Below are 20,077 nucleotides of genomic sequence, written 5' to 3' on the forward strand. Positions count from 1 at the left end.
TTCTTGTTTTCTAAGTCCTGCTAATTTATTCTGAGAATAACGAATACAATAGTTAGCAGCATAAATTATATTTTAAAAGGCATTCAATGAAAAACATAATCTTTTCTAAGTAGAACTTTTGTAAGAAAGGATATGTACTTAATCCATAAAAGAATTCTGAAACATCAACTTGCTGTGGCATTAAAAGGCAAAGCAAGAAAAAAGAAAAAAAAAAGGCAAAGCAAGATACTGACTTATCTGTGGCAAAATGGATAAACCTTATTTATGGCTAGAATTATTTGTGGTCAGTACTTGTCAAATGTATTATTGCAATAATTGAATTCAAATGGTCATTTTCCACAAATGTTCATTAATGATCTAAGTCATCAACAATGATTTAATTGGCCAACTAGAATGGGAAAGCTTCTTTCATTAAAGCATTCAGCCTGTCATTCTAAAATGCACTCCCATTTATCAGGCTGCAGTGATACACCATAGTATCTGCATTTTGGAAATCTTAAATACCATTTTAAGCTCAAATCAAACCATCTTTTCTGTCTAGTTTCCCAGGAAACCATCAATTGTCATTAAAATAATAAATAGCATGACATTTTCAGAAAGCAAAATATTCTGCTTAGCTTCTGGAAATAAAAAAGTACTGCTGGTATTCAGAAGAGGGAAAATGCTCTATAGCAGGAGAAAAAAATCTTAAATTCAAAAGAAAAATTCTGTTCAAAAAAGAGTTTTAAAACCAGAAGCTGAACGTACAAATTCCTATTCATGCAGTCTCTACCACCGAAAGATGTTCTACCAGGCCCTCCTACTATCTCCCTAAGGGACAACTCACCACAAGCCCTCAGCCTGAGTTTTCTCATCTGCAAAGGGATTAGAATCTACAGGATCTTTTCACCTCAAATATCCGATGATTTTAACACTTAAAGTTACAAATCAGTTATTTCCAGATTTGCTCCAGGGTATTAAAAAGAAAACAAACCTACTCTGTGAGTGGTAAAAGTGTCATTATTTTAAGCCACGAACACTGAGGCAACTCAGGAGAGTGGGGTGAAAAGCAGTCAATGCCAGTCTCCACTGTTATCTGTAATATAGTTTCACTGAATGTGTCCTGTGGTTATGGATGTAATTGTCCTGAAAAGACTGCAAACAACTGCTCCAACAAGATGGAGCACATTAGAACCTCAGCAGGATGCCCAACAGCTAGCTTGTCTGCCTGGTTTTACACCTCCAGTAATAATGCAATTCCACAAGGAACTGAACCATCGTCTGAGAAGCCACCCAACAGTCATTGCATATTTAATGAAGTCACTCACCAAGCGCTGGAAAACAGAAGGTGCTTGGAGTGCATCATTAGTTCTGTCAGAAGGATAATTTACACATCTATCTTGTCAAATTTTCTATGGTTTATACTTTTACAATAATCAATCTAACATACATTTGATTAGTGAACTAGAAAGTAAAAAAAAAAAAAAAAAAAGAAAGAAAGGCAGTTCAGGCAGCATAGCTGTAGCCCCTCATAAACATATCTGATAAAAGAATTTAAGCCCCTGATGATTTGATGGCAGAGGTCTGTGTGTTTCTTCTGTTAGTGATAAGAAAATTTAAACTGAAGTTAAAATCACAATTTATGCAATTAACGGAATGAGAAATCTTTTTGGTTTTGCTTAACAATTTAAGTCAACTACACTACAGGATAAATGTACAAACAGAAAATAGAGCTTAAGCAGAAATGCTTAATGAGCATTTATAATGAGAGATTATTAGAAATAGTCTTCATAAAATTCTAGAGAACCTTCTTCTCTGGCTGCCTCAGATGAATTAATAAATTAAAAGACAACAATGAAATATCAAAGGCCCTAATCCCGAAGGGGAGATCACACTTGAAAGTAGAAGACTTTTATTTTTTAGAGCTAAACAACAGCAATAATAATGCCCTTTGTACAGTCTTTATTTTCATTGCTAGGAATTTTAGAAATTAGCTGGTTAGACTGATCTGGACATATGTAACACATTTGTGTGCATTAACTATACAGTAGCTGCTTAAACATTTACAGACTCATTTTCAGAAAAGGTAGAAACAACATTCTGTCCTTTATGCAACATGCCATACTAAAGGGGAGAACAGATGAATGAAAACAGCAAATAACAGATGGTCAAGACTATTGCAACATTTCTTGTATGAATAGCTATCTATGAAAGGGCTTGTGTACATTCATACTGCATGAAGCTTACTCCTCTTTCCAGACCTAGATTATCTGATGTGTGGGGGGTGTTCATGACTACTGATTCAAACACATCCCTCTGACTTCTGATTCTCTAGAAGTATAAACCTAGCTTGAGAGCCAACAGTAGAGCTAGAAAAGCCAAGTCCACCATTTCTCAACATAAGAAAAAGACCCTGTATTCCACAATTCACATTTTTTCTATATATTCAATGTTCAAAATGTTCAAGTCAGGTATTTAAGAGTCTTAAATATATTTTTAAAGATACAAAAATCATAAGCCAGTCAAATAATAAACATTACAGAAAAATAACGGGAGGAAATTCTTTTTCTGCTTAATTAAGAGTGGAGTTCACTTTTTTTTAGAATTTCTCATAAATACAGACAGAATAAAATAAATATTTTGTGTTTTTTCCACAATATACAGTACATATTAAAAATTATACTTTTGGAACAGAGAAAATAGAAGCTTTTGGAACAGAGAAAATAGAAGCTTTTGGAACACAGAAATAGAAGGTTTGAAATCATAGGCTCAACAGTCCTCTCTGGATGTTAACAGCTCCAAGAAAGAACACACTTAGTGTGGAAATCAACAGAAAAGCATGAACTGACCTGCGTACAGGGGGACAGGTAATGGGAGTCATGTATGGAATATGTGGACACAGTGGCCAGTCTAGCCACCAAAAACTATTTGGAAGGGACATAAGAATTAGCAGAAACTACCAAATAATCTCATCTTAAAAGGGACACATCTAGTGTCTGCTAGCCAGAATTCTTTTCAGCTAAATTAAAAACTTTTGAATTATGGAGTTGATTATAAGGTTGAAAAAATCTATTATACATTAAAATTATGAAATGGGCTGGACTTTTAGAAGATTACTGAAGCTAAAGCCTAGAATCAGAATTTAGCCAAAGTTAAAAGCACCTGACCATTATTTTAACTGTATTTTGAAAGCTCTAGTTTAAGTATCTTTTTAACACTATTCTATAGGTCATTTAAAAAAGAAACTCTAGATTTAGCTGCTTGTATGAGTGATCTAAGCACTGACTTTGTATAAGATTTCATTAATCCAACCATTCTACCAGTGGATTATGTAAGAAACTAGTGCTAAAGGGACACCGACCCCTTGTCAGATGAGGTTCTGGCCCCAAGAAACTTCCGGCTCTTTGGAGAATCTGGTGATCCGATGATGAGGATATTTCTTTGGGAGGGAGTGATGTGGGGTAGAAAAGAGGAGTTAGTTGTCCATTTGTATGTGTGTGTGTTGGATTTTTGTACATGCTGAAAGTAAGTAACAGACCTCCAACTGAGGGATACTAACACCCAGCTTTTAAAGACACATGAGATGAGACAATGACTATCCACGAGTCTAATTTAATGCTTATGCTCAGTCATGTCTGACTCTGCAACCCCATGGCTGTAGCCTACCAAGTTCCTCTGGACTGTAGCTCACCAGGATCCTCTGTCCATGGGATTTTTCAGGAAGGAAAAATGATGAAATGGGCTCTTCGTTTAGAAATGGGTTACCATTTCCTCCTCCAGGAAGCTTCCCAACCCGAAGACAGAATCTGCATCTCCTGCAATGGCAGGTGGATTCTCTACCACTGAGCCACCTGGGAAGCCCCAATTTAATGTTTAGTGGATACTTAAAGTCATGTTTGATTTCTTTATTAAAGTCATCTGATTTATTTTCTACTACTAATGACAGTTCTAATATCAAGATGAAAAATTCATAGATACCATGGACTTTTAACAAAGCAATTAAAAAATCTGGTATAAGATTCTTTTCTTATTAAATATTTTTAAATGTCATTTTTCTCTATGCTAAGGTTTTACCTGTGCAGTTTACAGAGCATCTCTAAGATCTTACAGATCCTTGAATAGGTCTTTAGAGATTATGAAACAGGAAGAAAATCTGAATGACCAAGATGATAGCAGAACACACGAGCTGGATTCAATCGGTCTTCAGAACACAATCAAGTGTTAATTCTGCTCTGTGTCCCCAGAAGATGGACTGACAAGCTCAAAATTTAAACTAAGTGGCAGTTAATGCCTATACAACCGAGCTGAAAGCAAGTAAGCAGACCAAATAACATGGTAAGGGCAGAAAAGGATAGAAAACATCACATGCTCCTTGAAGGGTCACGTTTTATTCACTTTTGTAGTCCTGTTCCATAATACAGGGCTTCTCTGGTGGGTGAGATAGTAAACAATCTGCCTGCAATGTGGAAGACCCAGCTTCGATCCCTGGGTCAGAAAGATCCCCTGGAGAAGGGACTCCAGGACTCTTACCTGGAGAATTCCATGGACAGAGGAGCCTGGTGGACTACAGTCCACGGGGCAGCAAAGAGTCGGACACAACTGAAGGAATACCACTTTCACTTTCCACAATTCAGGGTATCGACACAGTAAGAATAAAAAAATGTCAGTTAAACTGTAATGAACCACAGTTATCTATAAGCCACTTTAGATAAAGAGTAGGTATGCAAATATCCAATCTGGGTTTCTTTACTTTCCTTTGGTTTTATCTGCCTTGCATTCTCTATATTCTGACATTATTTCTTAGATATACTCAAGAGTTCTTCTATGTTAGCTAAGACTGGAGAAGGAATGTCACAGAACCTCACTCGCTTCCTTCAAATGTCTAGGAGCCTTTGGACTATATCAACAGTTCTCAATAGAGAAAATTTTGCAACACAAGGGACATTTACCAATGTCGAGAGACATTTTTGGTTGTCATAATTTGGACAACGTTACCAGAATCTAGTGGGTAGAGGCCAGGGATGCTGCTAAACATACTACAATGCGTAGGACAGCCCCACAACAAATTATCTAGCCAAAATGTCAACAGTGCCAAGATCAGGAAATCTTGGACCATATATTTCCAAAGGTCCATCTCCCAGGAGCCCAAATAATTTCCATAAAAGCAAACATATCTTCACTGCTACAATCAACTGAATTAGAAGAAATGGCTCCTGCTATTGTAAAGTGACCTTGTTTTAAATTTGAGGCTACTAACCAAACTGAGGCTACCCACTCCAGTATTCTGGCCTGGAGAATTTCATGGACTTAGTCCATGGGGTCACAAAGAGTCAGACACAACTGAGTGACTTTCACTTTACCAAACTGAAAGAAATTCTGGAAAAAGTGGTAGAGCAGACATAAATTATACCCAGAAAACCTGCCATTAACGACAAATGCTAGTTTATTTTAGAACTTAACTCCTAAAGACCTGAATCTAATTTCTACTGAAAAAAATTTTAAGTCATATTTTTGGGCCATTTTCCCAGCCAATGTGTGAAAATATATATGAAATAAAGCTTCACAGCGCTGCTCGATAGAATTTTCTGTGATGACAGAAATGTTCTGCATCCTCAGTGCTTACCTCAGTGGCTCCTAGCCATATGTGGATATTAAGCACTTGAAAGGTGGCTATTGCAAATGAGGAAATAAATTTTTAATTTTATTTCTTTTCAATTTAAATTTAAATAGCCACAAATAAGTGGTTTCTGTGTTGACAACACAGATTATTAAAAATTAAATTTATCTAAAGTCACTTTTAACAGATCTTACACTTGAAAATACCTATCAGGATTCATTCCTAATCACCTGAAAAAATAGCTACGAAAAGTTAATGAGTCTATAACAATATAATAATATAGTAGAGGTATTCTGAGATTAACAAACATTTAATACTTAAAAGAGTGCTGTGTTGTGTGCTGTATTTAGTCGCTCAGTCGTGTCTGACTCTTAGCAACCGCACAGACTGTAGTCCGCCAGGTTCCTCTGTCCATGGGAATTCTCCAGGCAAGAATACTGGAGTGGATTGCCATGCCCTCCTCCAGGAGATCTTCCCAACCCAGGTATCGAACCCAGGTCCCCTGCATTGCAGGCAGATTCTTTACCTTCTGTACCACTAGCGAAGACCACTTAAAAGAGTCTTGGTCATAAAATTGCTAGGGAGAAAGAATTCTCTTTAGAGGTCCAAAGAGAAATGGTTATTATCCAAGCTACCTATTCTTTCCCTAGTGGCTGAGAAAATACATCTAAAGCTGGAAGCTACTACAGGTATATATATAGGACAAGGTAAGAGGTGGCAAACACAATGTTGTCCCTGCCCTCTGTCTGGGACTGTGCCTCTTTAGCTTGCATGGGGAGGAAATGTAAGGATCAATACATTCTTATAATAGATTTTGTCAGCTCTCAAATCTGTCTGTACTGTGACATAGTTGAAATAGTTAAGTGGTTAAACGTTCAACTACATCATGAATTAAGTTGTCTTTTACAGTCTGGTCTCAGAATCTCACTATTTACAACACTGCTTCAGTGGAAAAATATTATATTCAACTTTTAAGTTTTGTGAGAAAAAGCCAATCACAAAAAAGAAAGGGCAAAACAAACTTGTGCTATCTTATGGTAATCTGATAAAGATTCGATACTGGAAAGGCTATACTCATCTGATAGCTGTTAAAAGACCAAAATCATAACAAGCATATTGACACTGATAGAGTCGAGACCCAAAACATTTCCATCCCTACAAGGAGCCCTGTGTTGCCTATTTATAGTCACCCCTGTCCTAGACCAACTCATGGAAACCACTAATGTGTTCTCTATTTCTCTAATTTCACTATTTCAAAAATGTTATAGAAATACTATCACAGAGTATGCAGTTTTGGAGGACTGGCTTTTTTTCAGTCAGGGTAATTTCCTGGCACTTCATCCAAGTTGTTGCATGTGTTTATGGTTCGTTTTCTCTTACTGCTGAGTAGTATTCCATGGTAGAGATGTACCACAGTCTGATTAGCCATTTAATCACTGAAGGACATCTGAGCTGATTCTAGTTTGGGACTACCATGAGTAAATCTGCTGTAAACGTACACGTACAGGTTTATGTACGAACATAAGTTTTCAATTCCGTGGTATAAGCGTCCAAGAGCGTAACTGTTGGGTTGAATGGTAGTTACAAGTTTGATTTTTACAAGAAACTGCAAACTGTTTTTATGAATGATGGTACTACCCTACATTCCAAACAGTAATGCATGATTTATCTAGTTTCTTTATGTCCTTGCCAGCATTTGACATTGCCACTATTTTCTAATTTTAGCTTTCTAAAATTTCTAATCAGTGTATAGTGGTTTCTCTTGTGGTTTTAATTTGCATTTCCACAATAGTTATTGTTTCCCTGGTGGCTCAGTGGTAAAGAATCCGTCTGCCAATGCAGGAGATGTGGGTTTGGTCCCTGGGTCAGGAAGATTCCCTGAAGAAGGAAATGGCAACCCATTCTAGTATTCTTGCCTGGAAAATTCCACAGAGAGGAGGAGCCTGTCAGGTTTCAGGGAGTTGCAAAGAGTTGAACATGATTTAGCAACTAAACAACAACAATGGTTACTGATGTTGAACATCTATTCATGTAATTATTTGTCATCTGTGCATCCTCTTCAGGGAATTGATTCTTCATATCTTCTGCCCCATTTTCTAATTGAATTGTTTGCATTTTACTATTGAGTTTTGAGAGTTCTTTGTATTTTATAGACATAGATCTTTTGTTTGATATGTGGTTTGCACATATGAAAAGCCTAACTTTTCACCCACTTAACAGAGTCCTTCACAGAGCAAACTTTTTTAATTTTGACGAGATCCAATTTGTCAAATTTTCTTTCAATGGACTGTACTATTCGTGAACAGTCTAAGAACTCTTTGCCCAACTTTAGATCTTGAATGGTTTCTCTTGGTTTTTGTTTTTTCTAGAAGTTTTGTTATTTTATGTTTTACATTTAAGTCTATTACCTATTAAGTCAATTTTGGTATAAAGTGTGAGGTTCAGGTCAGGGGTTTTTTTTTAACCTATGAATTTCCATCCAATTGTTCCAGCACTATTTGTTGAAAAAGCTATATACTTCCTCCACTGGTTGCTTTATATGTTTGTCAAAACTGGTCGGACATATTCATGTGGGTCTACTTCTTAGTTCTCTACTTTGTTCTATGGATCAATACTCCTCCAATACCACAGTCTTGATGACTGTATTATTATAAGTCTTGAAATCTGATAAATTGATTCCTATGACTTTGCTGTTCTTTTTTCATCTACTTATTTCCTTTACCTTAACATATAAATTTCAAAATAATCTCTTCCATATCTACTAAAAATATTTCCAAAATTTTGATAGGAATTGGTATTAAATAGGTAGATCACTCTAGGGAGAACTGACATGTTTATACCAGGTCCAGTATTGCACCAGTCCATGAACATCTCTATTTATTTAGGCCTTTAATTTTTTCATCAGCATTCTGTAATTTTCAGAACATAGATCCAGTATATATATTGTTAGATTTATGCATAAGCGTGTACATATTTTATTAGATTTAAATGCCTTCTTTGGAGCAAATGTAAATGATACTACATTCTAAATTGCAGCTTCTATATGCCTATTGTTAATATACAGAAATGTAATTGATCTCGGTGTGTGCTCTTATAAATCTTGTTGATCTTGTTTTTGTATATTTTTTTTTTGCATTTTCTACAAAGACAATCATGTCATCTATAAATAGTGATAATCACCTTGTCAATCTGCATGTCTTTTATTTCACAGTATAGGTTTTTAACAAAGCTGATCTTTTGCTCATTACTTTGAGTAGTCTCTTTTTACTTTTAAAGTTCCCAACACTACTGGATTATGTCAAGACCACAAAAACAGCTATGAGCAGCTACACCATAATTACTCTCTGAATAATAGGAAATAATTTTGGTTAGGTAAAGACATCAATATTTAAACTAAGACTGGTTATATTTAATCAAGATTTTTTTTGTTTCCTGACAAGGACTTAGGTATAATTTTAGCAAATGAACAACTTAAAAACTTCAGTCATAAATTGAAATTAAATATATGACTGACATAAATGCTGTTGTTTAAACTGACCAGCTCGTCAGTTACAAAAACAAGCACTATGAAGATTAAGTTAAGCAGGCTTTGTATTTCCTATAGCCTCCAGTTCCAGACTACATCTGTTTTCTTTGATACACAAAACCAGAGTTAAAATAGCTCCATTTATCACAGCATGATTGTAGGCAGACAAACCAGCCTGTCTGTTTCCAGATAGTGAAAGCGACTGTTATTAATCACAATTACAGGCCAAACTCTCTAAAAGAAATTGCATCAATATTCTCCCAACCCTCAGCCCTTCTACTCTTGAACTCAAAAATGGTACTGAGAATGTCAAGACACTGCCTGAAGGTCAGTAACTAAAGATGCTACTATGAGGCTGCCTTGAGTTTTAAGTTCAGGATACATATTAAGGAAAACCTTTTCTACACATAAAAAGAAATCTTTCAAGAACTCTATTATTGATTATCTTTAGAAGGATAATTAAACCCACTCTATTTAAAATTTATATGGAAAGATTTCTGCTTGAAATGAAACTAGGAAACTACACTGAATAGCATGGGATATTTGAAATTTACAAATTAGATGACTAACTTTAAGCACAGAAGCATTTATGAAAATAGACATTTTTATAGCAAATTTTGCAGCCAATAGGGTGAAGAAAATTTATTGCTTTCATACAGATGGTAACAGAACCTCCTATAGAGTGAGACTAATCACAGGTTATAGATGAAAATGTTAAAATAACTGTTCAATCTTAGTCCTTGATAAGGGTCTTTTTCATACTGTAACCCTGTTTTCAATGGTTACAGTAGAGGTTTAAGTATACAAACCAGTTTCACTTGGTGCTGTCTACTTCTTTATTGTTTTTAAAAGGCTTATTGATTTTAAGCACCTACTATATATGCAAGACACTTTTGATGTTTACATATATTATCACACTTAAGTCTTACAATAATCCGAGGCAGGTACTATTCCCATTTTGCAGATGAGAAAATTGCAGTTCAGAGAATTAATTTCTCTAAGGTGATATTGCTAGCTAAGGACAGAGCCAAGAGTCAAATATAGATTTGATTCTGAAGTCTTGTGTTCTTTCTCCTCTGTCTGTAAGCCTCTCAAACTTATATTTGCTTTAAGACAAAGCTTAAATGGAATCTTACATACATAATGCATCTAAGAAAGGAAACTAAAATGGCTGGTTGGGGAGTTATAGAGAAATGCATATTATTTTACCCTACTTTTCCACTAAATAACTGACTCTACTAATATACTTTCTCAGAAATAATGTTATGGAATAAACTGAGACTTTCCGTGATTAGGCATGACCCTTTATTCAAATAAGGCCTGCTTATTAAGCATTTGAAGCTAAATTAGCAAGGAGACTAATGGCATTCATGTTAATGAGAAATTCAAGAATCTGCAAAACTGCCCAAAATTCTTTGAGCGCTTAGACACTTAACTAGTCACATAACATATTCATTGATTACGTACTTCTTTTTTTTTGTTTGTTTGTTTTTTATTTTTTTCTTTTCTTTTTTTTTTTGATTACGTACTTCTATGTAGAATAGTCAGACACTTTTCTAGGGACTGGGGAACACAGTGACAGACAAGATACAGTCAGTAACCCCACTGAACTTACTCAAACGGGAAACACATAAACTATACAAGAGAATAGGGAAGATGCCTCTAAGAAAGTGACATTTTAATCAGAGATCTAAATGATGGGGAAAGTGAACATGCAAATATCTGGGGGCGGGGGCACAAGAGGAAGACCATCAGAAAGAGATGGAACAAACAGCAAAGCACTTTGAAGAGGAAGGGGTTGACAGGTCTGAGAAACAGCAAGAAAGCCACTACTGCTATAGGGGGAAAGGGAGAGATGAAGAGGCAGAGATAAACACATACTGTATACCCTTGAAGAACCTGATACGGACATTGGATTTTATTTTGAACATGAGAAGAAAACCCTGAGTTTTAAAAAGACTACCCGGACAGCAAGAGAAAGAACAGCAGAGCAACAGGCGTGGAGGTAGACAGACTAGCAAAGAGCCTACTGCGGTTGTCCCAGAAAGAAAAAAACAGTGATTTAATGAGGGTGGTTTTGGTGACGCCTTCTGGTACTGGAGTCATCAGCATTAAGGACAGTGTTTTCAGTCCTGGGACTGAAGTAATCACTGAGAGAGTGAGGGGAACGTGGAGGAAGAAACTGGCTCTGGGCTGAACTCTGGAGCATGCCCATGTTTAAAAAGTATAAAAAAGGCAAGGTAGCAAAGGGAAAGCATCTTTTTATCAGAACATGTGAGAGACATTTTGTGTTCAGGCTTACTTAGTTTCTTTTTCTAAGCCATGGAGGAATCAAAGTGGTTTAGCATTTGTTTCCACACAGTCATATTTCTGACTGCATGAAAAAAAAAGAGAGAGAGAGAGAAACGTGATAGAAATAAAAGATCCCTTATTTAAATAAAGCAGAACCTATCGATAAATATGCAATCAAACCTTGCTACATTCAAGTTCAAGATAATAATTTCTATAATTAAACTATTTCATTGACCTTTGAGTCTTCAACAAATAAAGGCTTATAAACCTAGAACCTGAAAATGCACATAAATTATACAAGGAGCTTTATTGTAACACGATCTGACCTGCATTTGTTTTATTGCGTGCCACTGACAACATGTTAGAAACCTATAATCAGGAAGTACAAAAACAACCGGAAAGTCAAACTGACTTATGTGCAAGAACTTAGAAAACAATGAAATACTTATGATAAGGAAATTAAAATGTTAATTCATTTCTGTTTTAACATCTAAAGCAGGACAAGCAACTAAACTTAGGGTCAAAATTAAACAGAGCTATTATTTTATTTTAAAAGAGAAACAGTAATGTTTAGTATTTCTTCTCATATACTTTTAAAATCATGTACCTCTTTTCAAAGGCGTTCAATTTAAATTTTTTTTAGCTTTTGACCTATTTTCACTATTTTGGGTTCTTAAGTCAGAGGACAAGGACACTGACATAGGAGGCCCTGAAGTCAAATTCAAATTCTAACAATTATTGCTCATACTTTGGAGTAAGCTACTGTACTCTCAGGGCCTTAATACTTAATTATCTTCATCTGAAAGAAAAGAACAGTATCTTTCCACAGCATTCTGATCAGGATTAAAGGAGACTGTCAAGCAGAGCACCTAGCAAATGCTTTATAAACGTTAATTCCTTTCCCTATTTTATCTCCCTCCTCTTTGATGTTTTAACATCTACAGTATTTACATGTTTATTAAAGTCACCTTCTAAGTGCTTTTCAAAGAAGAGGGGGACTCTTATCTTGGTTTAAATATGATGATATCATAATCCTACCAGTTTTGATCAGCGGCTTTTTGAAATGCTATCATATTTTACTTTATGGAACTGTAAGATCCTTCAAGAGAAGGATTACCACTCTTTGAAATGCTACCGTCTCATGGACAAGTAATATTTATAATGTGGAAAACATATTATACAACAATGTTAAAAAGCATTAGGCATATCTGGTATCAAAAATATCCCAGGAGCTATTATTTATATTTTTTGCTCTGGAATCAAGAATTGAATGATCATGACCTTTTGGTTAGTTAATGTTTACATCTTTCCAACTATTTTTAAATTAATTTCTATTTGTGTTCATTGACTAAATAATGGGTTATCAATAATAAATCAATAATAAATACAATAAACTAATAATAAAATATTGTTAGCCATAGCTTTAGACAAATAATAAAGTCTGTCTCAAATAAATTTGTACTAGAATTACTTAACTCTTTATTATTTTAAATTTGTGTGTATTTTCTTTTTCTGTAATGACACCTTTGCCCATGTTATTTCAAGTATGTTTACACAGGTTCTGTTAAAGCCTACTAAGAAACACTCAGTGTCTAGGGGGTATCTGAGTAAGCACTGATGGCCGTTCGCAGAAACACCAGTGGCTGGACCTGAATACCCTCATAGATCCCAGAGGCATAAAGTGTCATTGGTGAGAGAAAAAAAATATTGGTTGCAGGTCATTTGGTCACTGCTAACTTCTGTAGAATTTATCACACTGTAAAACCTGAGTAAACAGAGACCATCCTCTCACAATTAAGGAAATTAGTTCACCTAACCTGATTATCTAACAATTAAGCCCTGATTTCTTTCTATTCAGTACAAGATCTGGCTATTTTTACCCTCTTGTAGAATTACATGTCCTCTCATATTTACTATCACAAACAAGGATCCTACAGTTTCTTATTTCAAAGGAAAAAGTACACTTGTTGGCTGCTGACATCTACCAAAAGGCAAAATTGTCGGTTCTGGAAAGGAAAAAAATTTTTTAAAGTAAGTAATTATAGCTAAATTATTTTGCTTCCTCCCTCTATCCAATTTAGAATTAAGAACATATTACTTCATGATATACTATGTAAAATTACTATGTAATTTCCTTGCATAGTAGTAATATAGTGGCATCCTAAAAATATAAAAAAAATTTAAGTACTGTATATAGATTTCTGAACATTTTAAAGGAAGGTACAAAAAAATCTAAGCACCTTTATGAAATACCTCATGTTTACATTTCCAAAATTAGGTTTAGACCTTTAGATTAATCAAAAGCTTTTAATGCCATTTAAGAGGTTTCTAATATCCAGTTTCTTCCCGTCTCCATTTTCATCATTCTACCATTCACTAGCATCTCCATCAAAAGGCAACAAATAGGAAGAGAAGGGAAAGGACAATTCATTCCCTGTAATGCTTATCAGTCAGCTAAGTTAGAAATTTATTTGTGAAGAGTAAGAAAAACTAGGGGGAATATAATAGAGTAAATCGATACGGTGATGCTGGGAACTATTTTTCTAATTCATTCATCCATATTAGCAATCTTCTTCAGGCCTGGCTGAATACAGATTCTCCACAGCTCACTATGTTTTCTACAAAAATTCTTTCAATGTTCTTATACACATGTATGGAGAGCTGGCTGGGGCCAATACTATTCTGGTGCTGGGAGAAATGAAACAGAAGTCCCTATTAAGGATCCTACTTTCCAGTAGAAGGAGATAGCTAACTATAATGTTAGATAATGCTAAATGCTACGATGGAAAATCAAATAGGAAAAGAGGGATACGGAGAATCCAGAATAGGAGTTGAATTTTTCAAATCAGTGGTCATTTATCTTCATGCACTTCCCTAAAAAAAACTACACATAGCTATTTTTCTAGGCACCAATTTATATATTAAAACCACTGCTAGTAACATAGATAGATATATGATAATTTTTATTGGTGATATGATCAACTCTCCAGTAACTATAATGATCAAAGAGGAACACTATAACAGCATTAAAATCTTGAAAAAAGATTTTTTTCATATCCTGTCTTGATTAATCTGCTGAATTTTGAGTGGGCAGAGCAGCTCTTCAATATAGGGCACAACTGACTTTCAGCTACATTCCAGTAGTGGCTGAAAAACAGTTATGTAGGTTTCTTCCCCCTTTAAGAACTTTTACTATAATGGTCAAATACCTCCCAGGTTGGCTGGGCTATCTTGGGTAACATGAAGTTCCCAAGAACTCAGAAGAAAGACCAGGTCCTGTTATACAGACAGGCTTGTCAAATCAAGCTTCAGCTGGTTACTACCACAACACACGTGAACTCAGCGACAGACACAAAAACTTCCAAGATAAGATCTCTAGTGCTATCAAATTCCTCACAGTCCCAGCATTTTATCAAACCAAATATTTTAAACAGTAGGAATATCAGAAATTCTACCCCTCAAAAAAGAATACCTCCATGGTGATGCGACAGGCTCCCTCCATTAGCGAGGATTTCTTCTCTAGCAGCTGTCTGTATTTGGAAACAAAACAACAAACAGATCACTTTGAAGTGAAAGAGTAAGACTCAGCTCTCAAAGGAAGCACAAACTTTCTGGGTTAAATAATAAACGGGGAGTCTAATTTTCTTTTCTGTTAGGTTAACTGTATTTTAAAAAGCAACTAAAATATGCAGCCTAGCTTTATAAGTTTTTTCCTAGTGAACAGTCACAAATTCTACAATTGTTACTTTATGATTCTAGAAAAGAAAAAGAAGGAAAATAATGAATTCAGCAGCTTAACTAAATGATTAAAAACAATTTAAAAAAGTTTTGTAAGAAGTCACGTCCTACTCTGAAGTAAACATCTCACGATACCAACAAACATTTATTGACTGCTTATGGTATGTCCAGAAAAGTAAAAAGTAATTTACCTGCAATAACTCATTTATTTTCACTAAAGCCATATGGAATAATTACTTTTATTCCTATTTCACAGATAAAGAAAACAAAGTTTAGGTGGTTAAATTACTCACCTAACATCATACAGTGTACACAGACTCAAGATTACCTACAAAACTATCAGGGATTAATGATAAAAGAAACTCTGATGGAGAACATTTGTTAGGTCAGTGTGTGCTCAGTGGCTCAGTTGTCTCCGACTCTTTGAGACCCCATGGACTGTAGCCCACCAGGCTACTCTATCCATGGGATTCTCTAGGCAAGAATACTGGAGTGGGCTACCATGTCCTCCTCCAAGGCATCTTCCCAACCCAGGGATTGAACCCACACCTCCTGCGTCTCCTGCACTGGCAGGCAGATTCTTTACCACTAGTACCACCTGGGAAGTCCTTGCTTTGGGATAAATAACTTGTCAGGCTTCTGGATATCTAAATATGTGTGTGTGTTTAGCGGGGTGGAGGGGGGTGGGGGCAGACCCTTGTTTTATCCTCGTAACATGTTAGGCTCTAATTAGTCTCTTTATAAAGCAGGAAGGTTAGAAAGATAAAGAATGGCTGAAGTACAGGGTGAAAAAAGCGTTACATTAACTGGAATTACACTCAATTACTCATGAATGTGTAGCAGATATGAGGTAAAATCCCTACAGTGCCTTGTAACTCTCAGAATTACTTGGATGTGTATAAACCATCAGTTAGGCCACAGTAGAGGAGGCCCTCCCTTCAGGACTGACATCTCATTGCGAAGCAACTTATAAGACCCCTCATCACTTAGTATTTAGGGTTTTTCAAATGAATCATATGTATGCTCACCCTATTCTAAGAGGCTGTATCTTCTAACAAATTATTTTAAGTAAAGCAGTAATTACTTGAAACCAGGAGCACTTATAGAGAATGACTGTTTGGCTGGTGAAAGAAGGAATACTTTCACTTCTGTAGTATTAATACTGTGGGGAAGGGGCCTCTGAGTAGCCAGAGGGCAATACGAAGACACTAAAAGGCTAAAGGGATAGGAGAGGATTCGATCTTTTCAGGATGACAGATTTGCTCATTATTTTGATTGGGGTGATTTCATAGGTGCATACATATGTCAAAACCCATGAAATTGTACACCTCATAGGCTGTTTACTATATTTCAATTATACCTCAGAAAAACTGGGTTTTGTTTCGGTTTTTAAAAAAGGAGGCCTCAGAGGGAGCCAACCAAACCCTGTCTGTGGTCTGCATCTAAAAGTGTGCCACTGAAAATCATCCTGTGGTACTATCTCTGGCAGGCAGGATACAGAGTTAATATGAGGACACCTGAGGCTTTAACAAACCCAGGCTCCTCCCACTTCCTCCATACTCTAGTCTGTTTCTTCAACTCTAGGCATTCTTGTCATGAGAAACACTGATTATCAAACAGAGGGCTTGATAACAATTAGAAGCTTGAGGTTATTTAAGAAATGTAATAGAAACTACTAGCAAATGAACCTCAAAGCCTGACATATAACTTTAATTTTTTAATTAAAATCAATCAAAATATAAACTGAAATTACAGCAACATCGACAAAGAGTTTTAGAGTTGCTGACCTCTAAAACTGCTCAGTTTTAGAGCAGTCACCATCTAGAGCTGCGTGGGCTGCCACAGTGCCATCAATGATCCCTATAGTCTTTATCATTTAATTTAATCAGGTATTATATAAGTAATAATGAATCACAGGCCACAGAATATTAATTATAGTATGTGTAGGGAATATACATTTTAGACTTCTAAGTCAGCTTTCAATCCAGTGCAAAAATTATGTTTTTCATTTCTGTGGGCTGTCACCAAGGTAAACCACAAGTTATTAAAGAGAGTCAAACTAAAATCTGTAAGTTGACAGTAAAGTTTATTTAAATTAATAAAAGAATATAAGAGCTATATTCATTTATGCAAAATTACCTCAGTTTGTTCAAACACAGCCAGTGGGTCACTGATTCCCCTGTAGTTAAAGGCAAAGTAGAAATAGATACATGCACCTGCATCATAAGTCTGTGTCACCCTAAAAAACAAACAGACAAAAATCCCCCACAAGGCTTTAAGTGAAATCAGATTCAATATCTAGAAACTTAAAGGCAGTATTGTCTGAATGATTTGCTTAATACATAATCTCATTCTCTATCAACCCTCCTACTCCATAGAAGGCAAACAGATTTGCTAGATAAAGGATACCAACAAACTATTTGTATTATTTTCATAACTTTTTTGGTGAGTCTGGACTGTTATCCCAAAAAGTTTTAAAATTTTAAGATGATGTAAATATTTCTCCAATTGGCCTGAAATAAACAAAAATTCCACTTCCTCAGAAAGGAATTTTTTTTTTTTACAAAGTATATTGCAGTTAAAGACAGCTCCAAAACAGACCTCGTGGAACTTGGTGATCCCTTACAAGCCTTCTAAACTTCCTCAAAGTTAAGAGAAATAAATAGGACAACTTAAAACTAAGAAACAAGAAAAATGTTCAAATACCAAAAGTGATTGGGTAAAATACAACATCTTCACCAAGTTCACATGAATAAGCTAGTAATGACTTTGAAAACAAAGTGAAAGACACAAAGCCCTAAGACAGCGTCTCTGAAGGGTTTACGCTCTAGACCCCACATGTGAGGATGCTGTACGTGTGTTTGCAAAAGATATCAAGAAGGTTAGATTAACAAATCATATACATGATATATATTTGGGCTTTGAAAACGCAATTAGGTGAAGCAGTTAAAAGGGAGCTAAGGTAATCACAGTCAGATCTCTGAAAACAATTTACAGAGTTCCCACAAAGAATTTAATTCAACAGAAGGAGCAAATATAGAGGAAATACTCTTTTTTACTACACAATACAAATAGGATCTAATCTAAAATTTTAATGGCCTTTTAGGCCAAATGTTAGGTGCCTGAGAACAGAAGAAATGTACTGTTTAACAATGCTACTGTCAATTTGCCAGCTGTGTGTTTCTCCTAGTGTTAATTCACACCCATAAAAAAGACCCCTTGAATGTTTACATTTTAAGTACCAGATTTACAAACTTTAAGACAAATTGGAGAACTATGTTAACTACAAGGGCACTATCACTACAAATGACCACGTTTAAAGAATATAGAATGAAATGAGTTTACAGCAATTAGAAAATATGTATCACTCACATGAGAATCATCAATATCAATAAACAGAAAATATAATTAATATTAGTAGAACAATGCCACCTTCCCACAAACCCAGGATCTATATTACACAATTCAGTTTTCAATAGAGAGGTAGACTTCTAAAATTACACTAAAGCTTGATTGATCAGTATCTCAAACAAAGTAGAAATAACATTTTTTGAAAAACCTTAATTTGGGACCATTTCAGAAAATGACTTAGAACTAAAACCTATTAACAGCTCAATTCTATCACTTAAGACACTTAAATACCAATGTCTTCCAAAATCATCTGAACAAGAGATAGTGTTGCTGCCAAAGTTGTTATATTATTCTTTAATTTCTAAAAAAACAAAAAAAAAGTGCGCTATATACTTTTCGAAGTACTGTACTTATGTTAGACTCACTGGCTAGTAATCTCTTCCCACAAAATTTGTTCAGAAAATTTCGGGTTAGAATTCCAATACACAAAATAATTTTTAAAAGACAGAAATGAAGTAAAATCAGTAAATGCACACTACAGCTGAATTCTTTCCCTTAGAATCTTTGATTTCAATGAAATCTACAACTATTTTAAATTAATTTCAGAATAGCTTTTTAAAAAATGATTTAAAAAGTCCATCTCACACATTCAAATGTTTACACTCAACACAGAATAATCTCGTTAGCCCTTATTAATCAGCCCAAATCAAACTCAACTAAAATTAAACTCTACTTAAATGTTAGTTTAATCAAGTATGTGCTATTAAAACTATATTTAAAATTCCTATTTAGCAAAACACTCAATTAACTTAGACTTTGCACATTCTAAATTTTGGTTTTATAAGATAATCATAGAAGCTAAAGCATTAGGCTTTTATCAGAAAATCCTTAAAAAAAAACAGCCACAGAATAAATTACATATGATCAATTCAGAATATATATATAACAATTCTGTCCACCTGCAGTACAATACATAATGAAGATCCTTAGGCCTTATGAGTACCATTTAAAGAACCTAGATTTAAGTGTTATTACAGAAGATGTCCTAAAGACAGAATATTTTACTTCCCAGTCACTTTCAGTAAGTAGTAGTTTATCACATGTCTCATAATGGAAGGGGAGATCTCAAGAGATGCTGAACAGGGAAGAAGGGTAAAAGAAGGAAGAAAGGATATCTGTTAAGCTGAGGTTTGACATAACAAAAGAATAAAAAATCCTCAACTCGACAAGAATACACCCTATTATTTTAAATGCTTTAACTTTTACTATTAATAAATGACTTTTGGATTAGTGGGCCTGGTTTGTTCTCAGTTTTATAATACGCGGCCTGACAGACTAGACAGGTAGGCCTCTTATTCTGTGAGTTCACAGAGAAAATTAGTATCAAAAGACTGGACACAAAGTGCCCCTTCTCAAGAAAACATCCTTTGGGTCTGCTGCTATTTAAGAGGACAAGATTATTAGTTAACTGTGATCCAATATGGATCATAACTGTCCCATGTGGAAGACATTAGCCATATGGTCACTGTAAATTTAAATTATTTGAATTAATGAAGTTTAAAATTCAGGTCCAC

At 35.1% G+C, this 20,077-nt stretch overlaps 1 protein-coding gene across 1 annotated transcript in view; it reads right to left on the reverse strand.

Annotated features, from left to right (window-relative positions):
- Positions 1 to 20,077, reverse strand: part of AGPS (alkylglycerone phosphate synthase) — a 132,235-nt gene that overhangs the window by 6,285 nt on the left and 105,873 nt on the right. Inside the window, exons 18-19 of the mRNA XM_043894854.1 lie at positions 17,292 to 17,391; positions 14,887 to 14,944 (exon numbers count right to left, since the gene is read on the reverse strand). Of these exons, the coding sequence (XP_043750789.1) occupies positions 14,887 to 14,944; positions 17,292 to 17,391 (158 nt within the window). The remainder of the gene's footprint in view (positions 1 to 14,886; positions 14,945 to 17,291; positions 17,392 to 20,077) is intronic.

Source organism: Cervus elaphus, chromosome 33 (genome assembly GCF_910594005.1).
Source record: "Cervus elaphus chromosome 33, mCerEla1.1, whole genome shotgun sequence".
Lineage (NCBI taxonomy): Eukaryota > Metazoa > Chordata > Mammalia > Artiodactyla > Cervidae > Cervus > Cervus elaphus.